The sequence below is a fragment of the Haematobia irritans genome, chromosome 1 (genome assembly GCF_050003625.1).
Source record: "Haematobia irritans isolate KBUSLIRL chromosome 1, ASM5000362v1, whole genome shotgun sequence".
Lineage (NCBI taxonomy): Eukaryota > Metazoa > Arthropoda > Insecta > Diptera > Muscidae > Haematobia > Haematobia irritans.
The window spans coordinates 64493680-64510513 of NC_134397.1; the positions used below are offsets into that span (position 1 = coordinate 64493680).

At 27.8% G+C, this 16834-nt stretch overlaps 1 protein-coding gene across 11 annotated transcripts in view; it reads left to right on the forward strand.

Moving 5' to 3' along the window:
* The window catches only part of pyd (zonula occludens-like protein polychaetoid), a 487007-nt gene that overhangs the window by 445561 nt on the left and 24612 nt on the right, over positions 1-16834 (forward strand). For all 11 annotated transcript variants that reach the window (XM_075290591.1, XM_075290590.1, XM_075290588.1 and 8 more), the window contains 2 exons: positions 4379-5968; positions 6033-6624. In XM_075290591.1, coding sequence (XP_075146706.1) covers positions 4379-5968; positions 6033-6624 — 2182 coding nt within the window. The remainder of the gene's footprint in view (positions 1-4378; positions 5969-6032; positions 6625-16834) is intronic.

Here is a 16834-nt window from a genome sequence, read left to right on the forward strand (position 1 = left end):
AACAAGATAACCGCAATGGAATCTAAAGTACGATGTATGTATGTACATACCTCATTCTTGTAGATAAGTAAATTACTTCAAAATAAGATCAAAGAAAGTACTTAAGGTACAAATTAATAGGAGGATGTCTTCACATTTGCTTCAAAGGTATTATAACTTTTTTATCTTCATTGCCCGCATATTTTGATATGTAACAACCATGACATACACATTGTGCGTATCATCTTGAGTATCATCATCATCGTCATCTAGTGTTTGCTTACATTGAAATGGGGAAAAAACAGAGTGTTGTCATTATACCAATTCGTTGTAATGAATGTGTTGACATATTTTCTATTTTTCAGAAAAAAAAAACACTTCACTTCTTTATTGAAAACTATTTTTAAGAGGATTAAACTGTTGTAATTTTTTTTTTCGAAGTTCATACTGATCTCTATATACAGTTTGCTACAAAACAAAAGTGCCAGTTATTATTGGAAATCTTTTATTGAATTAACTTCAGTAATACCGACAATTGTTGCTTTCATCAACTTCTGCTCTCAATCTTCAAATATTTAGTTCGACATTAAGTAACCTATGTCAATAAATGTTATGTTGAAATCTTGTATTAGTAATTAGCAATATTACGATTTCACTTTGCGGGAAAAGAAATCAATCAGAAAGAAGAAAACATTTGTTCAAATATGTGAAATAACAAGGAAAACAATTTGTAATTAGTAGTGGGCAATAACTTCTATACCATTAGTGGATATATAAAATTTCTTAAATGAGAAATAGAAGCTAAGATTGCTTTGATTACAGAACAGTACAATAATCCCTTGATTCGGCAAGAGGAGATACCATTTGTAAGCATACGTGTCTCTTTTAATTTAATCGGCATATAAAGCGGTTGGACACTCGAGCCAAAAATAATCTACCAAAATTTACCAAATAAAAATATCTTATTTTGTCAAGTTTCATCAAATTTTGGTGGTTATTATGGAAAACAATGTTTCATCAAAAGAAATGTTTTATTATTTTATTTTAGAAGTTTATTTATTATTTTTTTATCACTCCTAATAGCGAAAGTTTACTTGATTGTATAAATATCCCTTGAGACTTTGATAGTATGGCCTAAACCAAAAATTAAAATGTTTAAAGTTATTTATAAAAGATTTTGTCACAATTTTATTTCTATAAAAAATTTTGTTAAAATTTTATTTCTATAGAAAATTTTGTCAAAATTTTATTTCTATAGAAAATTTTTTTCAAAATTTTATTTCCATAGAAAATTTTGTCAAAATTTTATTTCCATAGAAACTTTTATCAAAATTGTATTTCCATAGAAAATTTTGTCAAAATTTTATTTCTATAGAAAATTTTGTCAAAATTTTATTTCTATAGAAATTTTGTCAAAATTTTATTTCCATAGAAAATTTTGTCAAAATTTTATTTCCATAGAAAATTTTATTTTATTTATTTTTTTCAAAATTTTATTTCTATAAAAAATTTTGTCAAAATTTTATTTCTATAGAAATTTTGTCAAAATTTTATTTCCATAGAAAATTTTGTCAAAATTTTATTTCCATAGAAAATTTTATTTCTATAGAAAATGTTGTCAAAATTTTATTTCTATAGAAAGTTTTGTCAAAATGTTATTTCTATAGAAAAATTTTCAAAATTTTATTTATATGGATAATTTTGTCAAAATTTTATTTCTGCAGAGAATTTTGTCAAAATTTTGTTTCTATAGAATATTTTGTCAAAATTTTATTTCTATAGAAAATTTTGTCAAAATTTTATTTCTATAGAAAATTTTGTCACAATTATATTTCTATAGAAAATTTTGTCAAAATTTGATTTCTATAGTAAATTTTGTCAAAATTTTATTTCCATAGAAAATTTTATCAAAATTCTATTTCTATAGAAAATTTTATCAAAATTGTATTTCTATAGAAAATGTTGTCAAAATTTTATTTCCATAGAAAATTTTGTCAAAATTTTATTTCTATAGAAAATGTTGTCAAAATTTTATTTCTATAGAAAATTTTGTCAATATTTTATTTCTATAGAAAATTTTGTCAAAATTTTATTCCTATAGAAAATTTTGTCAAAATTTTATTTCTATAGAAAATGTTGTCAAAATGTTATTTCTATAGAAAAATTTTCAAAATTTTATTTATATGGATAATTTTGTCAAAATTTTATTTCTGCAGAAAATTTTGTCAAAATTTTATTTCTACAGAAAATTTTGTCAAAATTTTATTTCTATAGAAAATTTTGTCAAAATTTTATTTCTATAGAAAATTTTGTCAAAATTTTATTTCTATAGAAAATTTTGACAAAATTTTATTTCTATAGAAAATTGTGTCAAAATTTTATTTCTATAGAAAATTTTGTCAAAATTTTATTTCTATAGAAAATTTTGTCAAAATTTGATTTCTATAGTAAATTTTGTCAAAATATTATTTCTAATAAAAATTTTGTCAAAATTTTATTTCTATAGAAAATTTTGTCAAAATTTTATTTCTATAGAAAATTTTGTCAAAATTTTATTTCTATAGAAAATTTTGTCAAAATTTTATTTCTATAGTAAATTTTGTCAAAATTTTATTTCCATAGAAAGTTTTATCAAAATTTTATTTCCATAGAAAATTTTATCAAAATTCTATTTCTATAGAAAATTTTATCAAAATTCTATTTCTATAGAAAATGTTGTCAAAATTTTATTTCCATAGAAAATTTTGTCAAAATTTTATTTCTATAGAAAATGTTGTCAAAATTTTATTTCTATAGAAAATTTTGTCAATATTTTATTTCTATAGAAAATTTTGTCAAAATTTTATTCCTATAGAAAATTTTGTCAAAATTTTATTTCTATAGAAAATGTTGTCAAAATGTTATTTCTATAGAAAAATTTTCAAAATTTTATTTATATGGATAATTTTATTTCTGCAGAAAATTTTGTCAAAATTTTATTTCTACAGAAAATTTTGTCAAAATTTTATTTCTATAGAAAATTTTGTCAAAATTTTATTTCTATAGAAAATTTTGTCAAAATTTTATTTCTATAGAAAATTTTGTCAAAATTTTATTTCTATAGAAAATTGTGTCAAAATTTTATTTCTATAGAAAATTTTGTCAAAATTTGATTTCTATAGAAAATTTTGTCAAAATTTGATTTCTATAGTAAATTTTGTCAAAATTTTAATTCTATAGAAAATTTTGTCAAAATTTTATTTCTATAGTAAATTTTGTCAAAATTTTGTTTCTATAGAATATTTTGTCAAAATTTTATTTCTATAGAAAATTTTGTCAAAATTTTATTTCTATAGAAAATTTTGTCACAATTATATTTCTATAGAAAATTTTGTCAAAATTTGATTTCTATAGTAAATTTTGTCAAAATTTTATTTCCATAGAAAATTTTATCAAAATTCTATTTCTATAGAAAATTTTATCAAAATTGTATTTCTATAGAAAATGTTGTCAAAATTTTATTTCCATAGAAAATTTTGTCAAAATTTTATTTCTATAGAAAATGTTGTCAAAATTTTATTTCTATAGAAAATTTTGTCAAAATTTTATTTCTATAGAAAATTTTGTCAAAATGTTATTTCTATAGAAAAATTTTCAAAATTTTATTTATATGGATAATTTTGTAAAATTTTATTTCTGCAGAAAATTTTGTCAAAATTTTGTTTCTATAGAATATTTTGTCAAAATTTTATTTCTATAGAAAATTTTGTCAAAATTTTATTTCTATAGAAAATGCTGTCAAAATTATATTTCTATAGAAAATTTTGTCAAAATTTTATTTCTATATTAAATTTTGTCAAAATTTTATTTCTATAGAAAATTTTGTCTAAATTTGTTTTCTATAGTAAATTTTGTCAAAATTTTATTTCTATAGAAAATTTTGTCAAAATTTTATTTCTATAGAAAATTTGTCAAAATTTTATTTCTATAGAAAATTTTGTCTAAATTTTGTTTCTATAGAATATTTTGTCAAAATTTTAGTTCTATAGAAAGTTTTGTCAAAATTTTATTTCTATAGTACTTCTTAGTAGGGAAGGAACAATTTGCAAAATCTACCAAAAGATCAATTTATGGTAGAATTCTACCAACTGTGGCAACCGGCATATGAGGCATACTAATCGTGTCTTGATGTTATGTGATCTTGAAAGAAACATGCCAGTAAATTCTAGTTCTTCTGTCTTCTGTTGAGTATCATTAAGATATTAAGATATTGTGGCAATATGGTTGTCGTTTCCGCCAATTCGTATTCTCAACTACAACTATTCAGTTTTCATTAATCCCATTCAAGAAATACTCCTATAAAATAAAAATCATTTAAAAAATTGTCTCATTGATTTTTGTTTTGTTCTTATCTTTACAGAGTCAACGATCGCATTATATCTGTTAATGGTGTCTCTCTCGAGAATGTTGAATACGCCACAGCCGTACAAGTTTTACGTGACAGTGGTAATACCGTAACGTTAGTTGTTAAACGCCGTGTACCCCTCAATACTATCGTCACAAATCCACAACAACAGCAACTTCACCAGCACTCACACAGCATGAGCAATGCCGGTCTGAATTCTATGCCTCCAACGAATGGCATCAATTCGATGGTGGTACCACCTAATCCCACAGCAATGAGTCAACCAAATTCCCTCAATTCGTCATTGGTGCAAGCCAATGGTCCGAGTATGAGTCAACCCATTAAGGTAACCTTAACAAAGAATAGTAAAAAGGAGGATTATGGCATAGTTCTTGGATGTCGTCTCTTTATCAAAGAGATCTCTTCAAAGGCCCGTGATCAATTGGCTGCCAATGGTTATTCTTTGCAAGAGGGTGATATTATTACACGTATACACAATACAAATTGTGCCGATACCATGAGCCTCAAAGAGGCTAAAAAGATTATTGATGGATGTAAGGAACGTTTGAATTTGGTGGCCTTAAGGGATATCACCAATCAGCCAACTATAACGGTGGCAAATCAATTGAATAACTCCAATGTGCAGGCAAATATCTATGGTACTCACCAACCTCAATTATCGAATTGTAGCAACAATTTAGATGATCCATATTTGAATGGAGGCGCTACATATTCCTCACAGAATTTGTATGTCCAACCGCCCACAAGAACCTCCAATAATGGGCCGGTAAATGGCTTGAATGATGAGAAAAGCAATTTGACACCTCGGGGAAGATCACGAGGTCCCATTATGGAGGGTGTGTCTTTACAACAATTGGACAGACCTGTGACACCGCCAAATGGTAACAGTTCTCGGTCGCGACTAGATGAACCGCCTCGGCCACCACCTCCACGTGGAGGAGCCACAAATGGTGGGGAGGATTTCTACAGTTCTCGTCGTCAATTGTACGAGGATGAATCTTTGACCAGATCTCGACAATCTTCGGAGCCCAGATTTATATCATTCCAAAAAGAAGGCAGTGTAGGAATACGTCTCACCGGAGGCAATGAAGCTGGAATATTCGTAACTGCGGTTCAACCAGGTTCCCCAGCATCCTTACAGGGCCTTACACCAGGCGATAAAATCCTTAAAGTGAATGATATGGATATGTTGGGCGTGACCCGAGAAGAAGCTGTTCTCTTCCTGCTGTCACTGCAAGATCGTATCGATTTGATTGTGCAGTATTGTAAAGAGGAATATGATGAGGTGGTGACCAATCAACGCGGTGATTCATTCCACATTAAAACACACTTCCATTGCGATAATCCTTCTAAAGGTGAGATGGCTTTTAAAGCAGGTGATGTCTTCCGTGTCATTGACACATTACACAATGGTGTGGTGGGCTCTTGGCAAGTACTGAAAATTGGCCGAGGTCATCAAGAAATGCAACGTGGTGTTATACCGAACAAGTCGCGTGCCGAGGAATTGGCAACGGCACAATTTAATGCTACCAAAAAAGAGATGAATGCCAGTGAGTCAAGGGGCAACTTCTTCAGAAGACGAAGGTAAGTAGTTGTATAACTTTACGGCAAATGGAGGTTATTTATTTGCTATTTTTAACCATTTTAGATCCACCCATCGACGTTCCAAGAGTTTATCCCGTGAAAACTGGGATGATGTTGTATTTTCCGATAGCATTTCCAAGTTCCCAGCCTATGAACGTGTGGTGCTTCGCCATCCAGGATTTGTAAGACCAGTTGTCATCTTTGGCCCCATCTCCGATTTGGCCCGCGAAAAGTTGGCCAAAGATTATCCCGACAAATTCTCAACGCCCTTACAAGACGATGATAAAACCAGCAACTCCAAATGTCGCATAGTACGTCTCTCCAACATACGAGACGTTATGGACCGTGGCAAGCATGCCTTGCTTGACATAACACCCAATGCTGTGGATCGTTTGAATTATGCTCAATTTTATCCAATTGTCATATTCCAAAAGACCGATAGCAAGCATGTCATCAAACAACTACGTCAAGGTATGCCCAAATCGGCCCATAAAAGTTCGAAGAAACTTTTGGAACAATGCCAGAAACTGGAGCGTGTCTGGTCTCATATCTTTAGCACCCATATTGTGTTAAACGATGAGGAGAGTTGGTATCGTAAATTGCGTGATGCCATAGATCTACAACAGAGCGGTGCCGTATGGATGTCCGAAACAAAGGTGAGTTTTTTGTTGTGGGCGTGTGATTGACTGTCTTGTCTAGTATATTGTTGTGATGATAAATGTTTTAAATTAATGTGATTTTACAAAATACTATATATATTTCATAAAAATAGTATATACAACAACAACAATATACATGTTTTCGGTTTTATTTTCTATAGTAGTGATATTTTTTTTTTTCTGTAGTAATTTCTTTTTTACATCGGTGAAGGGTCTTTTTATTTTATTCTACTATAAAAACATGTAGCCACAAAAAATGCCTTTATGACAATAATTTTTTATTATACTAAATATACTTAGCAGCAATATTGGCATGTCATCATAATAATATTCGATGTTGTATATATAAATATGTGAATTGTGATTAAAAGTAGAATATACTAAACGTGTACTATAAGTTTACAGTAGGTCAGTGTAAGTCTTTTTGGTTAGACATTTTTTTAAAAGCGCAAATTATTAGATATTAGGAAGTATGGTACGTTTTATGTGTGGCATCTTGGAACCTTATTATAATTCTGGATTATAACAGTTTTCAATAAATCTTAAAAATTGTGCAAATATATTTTCGTAACTCTGATACATTTTACAATGATTTGTTGGCCAAAAATGTCAGTTCCGAATTTTTCTTTAGAACCCTCCTTCTACATTTTTTGTTTATTTTTTTCTCTTCTACCATATAAGAAAAAAACTATTTAGAAGTTTCCATATACAATCAAATCGATAGTAAAGGGTACCGGAAGGGTAATGAGGTATCTACCTATTGTGGTATAAATAATTATATCTTTCATAAAAAAAATTAATTTAGCACAAACATTTAAGTAAAAATTAATATTTTTCGAATTAGAATTATTTTACAGCCAGCTGAATTTTTTAAACAAAAGTTAAAGTGATAAAAAAAATATACAAAAAAAAACGGGTAAACGGAATTAAAATTATTTTACAGCCAGCTGAATTTTTTAAACAAAAGTTAAAGTGATAAAAAAATTATACAAAAAAATTAAAAGGCGGCTAATCGGACTCATCATGCCGAAGGCCGATTCGTAGCCAATTACCAACTTTTGGGCGAATTCCAATGCCTATTGTTGGGGCGAGCTCTATTTTGAAGAAATGCCATAGATCATGAATTGCATGAGATTCTGAAGTTGTTTGAAGGGGGGACCAACGATAATTGAGTATAACAAGATTAAGCATTGTGCTCTTATAAAGAGAAAACACATGTCAAGGTGTAGAGGGCTATGAGAAAAAAATTATTTTATTTGTCAATTTTTTCCAAAGCAGCTCTGCCCAGGAATAAATTTAAAACGGCAATATTCACATAAAACCATAATGAATATTTGCTTTAAAATACACATACGTTTTATTTTAATTTTCTACAATAGTTTTGGTATTGCTTTTGCGGGTTTTTATTCAGAAATTTATGAAAAACACAAATGTTATGATATTTTCCGACGCAAACGGCAGTACATTTGAGAGACACGTCGACGCAAACTTTATGATATTTTGTTGGCAGAGTCCTCTGGTGCTTCAGTTTTGCTATGACAAGACTGCATCTTCTTCTCAATTATCTTTGGGGGGACTTACAATCACGGTTGCCACATTTAGGAGAATTCTGTCAAATAATGGTAGATTTTTTATTGTTTGACAGATTGGTAGAATTTATGATGTTTTGGTAGATTTTGCAAAATATTTCTAAGAGGTACCTCAATTTTCAATAGAACTAAAACTATGACAAAATTTTTTATAAAAATACAATTTTGTGGAATTTTTCTATAGAAATAAAATTTTGAGAAACTTTTCTTTAGAAATAAAATTTTAAGGAATGTTTCTTTAGAAATAAATCTTTGAGGAAATTTTCGTTAGAAATAAGTTTTTGAGAAAATTTTCTATAGAAATAAATTTTTGACAAAATTTTCTATAGAAATAAAATTTTTACAATATTTTCTGTAGAAATAACATTTTGTTAAAATTTTCTACAGAAATAAAATTTTGACAAAATTTTCTATAGAAATAAATTTTTGAAATGAGCTAATACAATTAACGTTTTAATCAAATTAAAAAATAAACCTCTGAAGAAAGTATAGTATTGCAAAATTACAAGTAAATGATTTAATCTAAAGAAAAAATAATTCTACATTAATAAATAATAATACAATAAATAATCAATTGCCTAAACTAAAAAAAATATTGAGTTTTCCGGCCAAAATCAATTACAATTTTTATTGAACCAATATTTTGGTAGATTTGGCAAAACATTTCTAAGAGGTACCTCAATTTTCTATACAAATAAAACTATGACAAAATTTTTTATAGAAATAAAATTTTGTGGAATTTTTCTATAGAAATAAAATTTTGAGAAAATTTTTGGAAATAAAATTTTAAGGAAATTTTCTTTAGAAATAAATCTTTGAGAAAATTTTCGTTAGAAATAAGTTTTTGAGAAAATTTTCTGCAGAAATAAAATTTTGACAAAATTTTCTATAGAAAAAAATTTTGAAAAAATTTTCTATAGAAATAACATTTTGTTAAAATTTTCTACAGAAATAAAATTTTGTGAAAATTTTCTATTGAAATGAAACTATGAGAAAATTTTCTACAGAAATAAAATTTTGACAAAATTTTCTATAGAAATAAATTTTTGAAATAAGCTAATACAACTAACGTTTTAATCAAATTAAAAAATAAACCTCTGAAGAAAGTATAGTATTGCAAAATTACAAGTAAATGATTTAATCTAAAGAAAAAATAATTCTACATTAATAAATAATAATACAATAAATAATTAATTGCCTAAACTAAAAAAATATTGAGTTTTCCGGCCAAAATCAATTACAATTTTTATTGAACCAATCTTTTGGTAGATTTGGCAAAACATTTCTAAGAGGTACCTCAATTTTCTATAGAAATAAAACTATGACAAAATTATTTATAGAAATAAAATTTTGTGGAATTTTTCTATAGAAATAAAATTTTGAGAACATTTTTGGAAATAAAATTTTAAGAAAATTTTCTTTAGAAATAAATCTTTGAGGAAATTTTCGTTAGAAATAAGTTTTTGAGAAAATTTTCTATAGAAATAAATTTTTGACAAAATTTTCTATAGAAATAAAATTTTGACAATATTTTCTGTAGAAATAACATTTTGTTAAAATTTTCTACAGAAATAAAATTTTGTGAAAATTTTCTATTGAAATAAAACTATGAGAAAATTTTCTACAGAAATAAAATTTTGACAAAATTTTCTATAGAAATAAATTTTTGAAATAAGCTAATACAATTAACGTTTTAATCAAATTAAAAAATAAACCTCTGAAGAAAGTATAGTATTGCAAAATTACAAGTAAATGATTTAATCTAAAGAAAAAATAATTCTACATTAATAAATAATAATACAATAAATAATTAATTGCCTAAACTAAAAAAATATTGAGTTTTCCGGCCAAAATCAATTACAATTTTTATTGAACCAATCTTTTGGTAGATTTGGCAAAACATTTCTATGAGGTACCTCAATTTTCTATAGAAATAAAACTATGACAAAATTATTTATAGAAATAAAATTTTGGTGAATTTTTCTATAGAAATAAAATTTTGAGAACATTTTTGGAAATAAAATTTTAAGGAAATTTTCTTTAGAAATAAATCTTTGAGGAAATTTTCGTTAGAAATAAGTTTTTGAGAAAATTTTCTGCAGAAATAAAATTTTGACAAAATTTTCTATAGAAAAAATTTTTGACAAAATTTTCTATAGAATTAAAATTTTGTGAAAATTTTGTATTGAAATAAAACTATGAGAAAATTTTCTGCAGAAATAAAATTTTGACAAAATTTTCTATAGAAATAAATTTTTGACAAAAATTTCTATAGAAATACATTTTTGACAGAATTTTGTATAGAAATACATTTTTGACAAAATTTTCTATAGAAATAATATTTTGACAAAATTTTCTATAGATATAAAGTTTTGACAATATTTTCTATATAAATAAAATTTTACAAAATTTTCTATAGATATAAAGTTTTGACTAAATTTTATATAGAAATAAAATTCTGACAAAAATTTCTATAGACGTAAAGTTTTGATAAAATTTTCTATAGAAATAAAATTTTGATAAAATTTTCAATAGATATAAAATGTTGAGAATTTTTTTTTTTTAGACATAACATTTTGAGAAAATTTTCTATAGAAATAAAATTTTGACAAAAATGTCTACAGAAATAAAATGTTAACAAAATTTTCTATAGAAATAAAATTTTTATCAAAATTTTCTATAGAAATAAAGTTTTCCATAAATTTAATATATTTAAAAAAAATTATTTCAAAGTCCATTGTGAATAAGTTCTCCCTTTTCCTTGTTCGCGCAAGCTAAAATAGTTAAAAGATTTAAAATTCGACACATATGCAATTCAAGGGAGATTTATACATCCAAACAACTTTAATAGGAGAGATCATAATATATAATATTGCAAATAATAAAATAAACTTCTTAAATAAAATAATAAAATATTTCATTCGAAGAAAAAACATTTAATCAAAAACTTCAAAATACGATTTTTTCTTTAAATATGGTAAATTTTTGTTACAAAGTTCTTCGAAATTTGGTAGATTGTTTTGTGGCACGAATGCAACCAATCCAAAATATTTCCAATTAAAAAATTGATCGAAGTTTAAAACGTAATCAATGAAAAAATTAACTAATACAATGAACTTTTTAATCAAATTACAAAATAAAGACAATTAAGAAAATTGTTGAAAATTTTTTAGAATATTAATTATGCAAATTGACATTTAAAAAAATCTTAGTATTTTCTTTAATTTAGGCAACCCATGTAGCCTAAATTAAAAAAAGTAACTGAGTTTTCAGGCCAAAATCAAATAAAATTTTTATTGAACCAATCCAAAAATTAATTGGATCAATTAATTTCGTGATTAAATTAGAAAATAATTTTTTTATGGGTAGTAGAGTTTCAATTATTCGACTAATCGACTTTCTATTATATTCGACTTTTTATATCGGCTTCTGAATGACCCGAGTTCAGTTCTTTATCCCTATTGACTATTTTGAAAAAAAAAATTTAAATTAAAGCCATAGAAAATGTAGATAGAGTTTGAACCCTGTCAAGTTTCTAAATTAAAGAGGTAATTTAGCATTTCTACCATATGTCTATTTTCAAATAATGAAACGTACCAAATAAGTGGCATCCAAAAGTTTTAGAAAATACAAGTAGGAAAGCATCTGTACAATTAAAATCAATACAAAATGCTACCTTCTATATTGGCTATGGCGGTCAATTCAAACCATGGAATACTGATATGTTTTTGAAAACGGATTAAATATAAGAAGTACAATTAAAGGCATATACATAAAACGGACCATTTGGAAATAGAATCGAGTAACATTTCTAAATCAAAACACATAACTCTATATATTAGAATTAATTCTCAAAGTCATTCGACGATTTTTTATTTTAAGCGAATTCCATAATCTCAATTCTGAAAAACTACTAATTCCATTTTAGAATAAATTACGTGTAATAACCCTTAAAAAGGGAAATAAATATTAGTACATATTTGAATACTTTCGAAAAAGATAAATTTACATATATCTCCTATAGATAATCAAATATTTTATAGACTTTACACAAAACAATTTTTATTTTTTGTTTTTACTTTCTAACAATAATTTTAACATAATTTTTTCTTAATTTTTCCTTTGCCTTACTACTTCCTTCTACCATACTACTATCAACTATTTGCGGAATTTTTTTCGAAATTCTCACGATTCTACCTATCCAAAATAAAACAAACAAAAAAAACAGATTCCCGATCCCCCAACCGAAATGATATTCCCTCCCTACATAGCACAACCTTGTAAATTACCCTGTTGTCGACCCTTGTCGTCATCAGTGCCACGTTATACTAGTAATTCTGCTGCCATAAATGCTGCTAGTTCCGCTACCAATCAAGCCCTAAAAAGGCGCAATTCATTTACGCTAAGCACCAGCACTACAACTCAAGGACCCGACTCCTTCATAGACCATCTAAATCATGATCATCACAATTATTTGAATAACGATCAACAGGATAATGACGACGATGACTGTAATGATCTAATTCCGCCAAGACCACCCGAGGTGCAAGGAATTAATAGCAATGAAATGCCAAAACGTTTAACATCATACGAAATAATACCGGCTATAATCAAACCCTCCTCCTCAATGCCTAATGGTTTAACCAATACCAAATATTCACCCCAAAGAAGACCCCAAGAACATCTCAATAACAGTGATGACGGTCTATTGACCGATGGTGGTGAATCACAATATAATGGTTCTCAATCGAATATTTTATTGCCTCGCCCTTATAGATCACATTCTCGTAGTACATCAAAATCGTATAACGTTTCAAATTCCAATTTAACAACTACCACTACATTGGCTTCATCGACCTTATCGAATTTATCGTCCAATTCGGGAGTGATGAGTCGATCGGGTCGAAATGTGACTACTTCAGTAACTGGCGCTGGGGGAGCATATGGTTTGAATTCGTATGGTAGTAGTAGTAGTACTGGAGGTGGTGGTCCGTCAGGTTCACGTTACGCTAACAATGTTCGTAATCACAATATAGAGCCTCGTACCACCCCCTACTACTATCATGAGCTAATGCAAAAATCGGCCGTTTTTGATTCAGATTTGAATTTATTGAATAGTTCTAGTGGCGGTACTGATGACATGAATAATGAGAATAACAATAACTCATTTTCCAATGCAGTACCACAACAACAACAACAATTCCTTCAATCTCAACATTTATCTTCCCTCAATGGAAGTTTGGATAATGTTCTCGAGGCAACTCGTAAAAATTTAGATGATCTAATACTTGGTAATTCATTGCTATATAATTCGCATTCCTCCAACGATTTACTTAACAATAATACGAACGGTAATAGTAGTAGTGCAGGTACTTTAGTCGACGATGAGCAACAGCATCACAGTTTAGGCTACATCAATAATAATTCGGTGAATTCAACGAATCATCAAAATCCCATACCGGCTGCACAAAATGTTTTAAGTTCGAATTCATTATCGGCTTCGGCTTATGTGAAACGCAGCAGTCATCATTCGTTACATTCGAGTAATTCAAATATTTTCAATAGCAACAACAACAACAATAGCGGCAGTAGCCATCACATCATGAATCATTCTAATGAAAAATATGTTGCATGAGGAGTGTGTCCTGTATATAAATGATATCGAAATTTGATTTGATTGCATATGGGAAGGGAAGGTTGATTAGGTAATCATTTGTGTTTGCCTTATAACCACATTCAATACCAGTTATTTTGTAAAATCAATCACAATAAAATCTATTGTGAATTGTTAAAACAATAATGCATTGAATAATCAATTCAATGCAGAAGTCTGTTTGTATTTGTACTGTATAGACGATTGCTATTTATTAAACCTTTTACGTTTTGCTTTGAATTGCAATATAAGCTATTGTGAATTATTTGAAAATTAAATGACAATAAATATCAATATAAAGCGATGTATGTATATCTATTTTAACTTTAATAGGATTATGTTCTATAACGAAATTTTCCCGAATTTACATTTACATTTTAAAATCTGGTCACGCAAATAATACGTTCATTGTACAAGTCATTCACAATAAATAAGCTATTAAAGAAAACATTAATACTGGATATACTAGTAAGCCGTTCTGGATATAATACCAATCCAACGAGGTTGTAGATAGATCATTAGCACGTTATGTAAGATAAGCATATACCTAGCAACATTTGTACAGTATAGTTTTCACTCACAATAGAAGACTATTGTGATTTATTTACAAACTACTACAAATTCAATTTAAACAAAGATAACGATATTTATTTCTTCTATCTTAGAAGCTTTAAACTATATCGTTTTTAATCTTCATTTTTTGAAGAAATTTCATACAATTCAATTATGCCAGTCTTCTTCAGCAAACAATTTATACGTTTTTTTTTTTAATTATCGGAAAAACGACTTTTTCTCGTATTCGAAAAATCGAACTTTTGCGATAATAGAAAATCTCTGACAAGAAAGTTTATTTTTGTTTTAATACTTTTTATTGGTGAATGTTTTCATTCACTATAGTTCTGAATCCTGCAAAATATCTTGAAAATACTCTACGGGAAATTGGTGCAAATTGCCACTGACGGACCTATCACAGGACTGGTACCGGTGATCCAGTTTGTCGCATTTTTTAAATAGTGAAAATTTAATGATTTCCATACTCGCATGATATAAAAATCTTATTGGATCTACACATTTAGTGAAGTAGAATTACCAGAATAACCTATTGTTCAACATTTTTCAAAAGTTTTTCATTTCTTGTGCAATTCGGATAACCAAATTGAAACAGATTTCTAAGAGTTTGTCCAAGACTGGTTCATGAGAAGCTGTCTATGAAGTGCTACTACTAAAATGTCCCAGGACGTGTCCTTAGGAACGAGTTCAAGGTGTGTCCTAAAGTGTAAATTTACCCCGTCAATGACAAACCCATGTTAAAGTGACTAGTTCATACGTCCATACGTCTTGACCAGAACTAGGACTGGTCCATGCACGCCAGGGACTAGTCCTGTACCGGTCCTGTGGTTGATCCATTTCCCGTAGGGTACTAACAGTATACAGCTTTACAGGAATACCTACAGATTGTAGAGAGAATATTACACTCTAAAATCCCATGAACACGGTGCAGACACAGAAAGTGTCTACGAAGAATCTCTGCGACATGAACGATGTTAAAAAATAATAAAAAAAAAAATGTGCAACAAAACATGCTCTAAAAATATCCCCGCTTAATATCTGTAGAGAAAGGGGAATGTAGTCATTTTTTGTTTAATAAGGAAACAATTTGTTTCGATTAAAATGAAAAACTCCGTTAAGCAACAGAAAATATGCTTAAAAATTAAAATCCAGACTTCATTTCGCTTAATACTGCATGGGCAGAGTTTAGTTTATAGTTTTAGTCATTATTTTCCAACAAAAAGTACAATTTATTTGTAGCCTTTTCAAATCAAGTTACCAAAAATAGTTACTAGTTTAACTCCATTGAAACCAAGCTAACACGTTTGCTGATTTCTTTAGGGTTTTCTCAGGTATTCAAATATAGCAACATTAGCAATAATTTCTGTGCTATGATTCCAAATCTGCTTTTCATATTCAGCAGAATAAAGCGTTTGCTCTTTTGCTCTCAAAATTATTTTCTTTTCTTGGAAACGAAATTTTAGAAGAGAGAAGTTTGCCTTTGTTGTTAAAGTGGATAAAAAATGTGTTTGCAACGACAAAAAAAACCAACAAAAAATATGAAGTTTTCCTTTGTTTTTATCAGACTAAAAACTGTTCGTTGGACACAAACGAGGCAACTGGTACCATAAAAAATATATGTTTGTCTTTATACACCCAAAGAAATTTGTTAGTAGGGACAGCAGAAAAGTCTGCTAAAACAGCAGAAAGCCTGCTGAAAAAGTGACAGCAGTCACTGTTTGCTGAAATAGCAAACATTTCCTGATATTTTTTTTATTTTGGTTAAAACAAATAAAAATGTCATGTTAGGAGAAAAACAATATTTTATGAACATCTATAGTATTTGACCAAAAATCTGAATAATTATGAAATTGAGACATAACAGCAAACAAAATGTTTGCTGATCGTATTTAGGATCTTGTAAGTATATTAAAGTGCAAAAATATACCAAAAACTACTTTTGGTTCTTAAATATGCTTTGGGGAAAAATTTATAACCTAAAAATTTTATAAATTGTTGTTCATTAGGCCCTGAAGTACAAAAATATAACAGCAGTCATCGACTGCTGTTTTTAGCAGACTTTTTTCTATGAGTGTAGAGATAACATTACCAACAAAATGGAACTTCGTCAGTCTAAAATTTCCTTTGGGGGGAACAAATTATTTTTAGTGTATACAGGTTGGAATACATGACATTTTAATAGTTTATAAATTAATAGTTTATAAATTTAATGCGCTTACCACCCTTCCATAGCAATCAAATCAAAATCTAGTTATTGCATGTAGATTCTCTTCACTACTACCAAAGAAAGCTCCAAAGAATTTCGTCAGTGTTATAACACATCGTCGCTACCTTTCTCTCTAATCTATCAAAACAAAAGTCGAAGAATTTTTTATCTCTAATTTTTTTTTAAGAT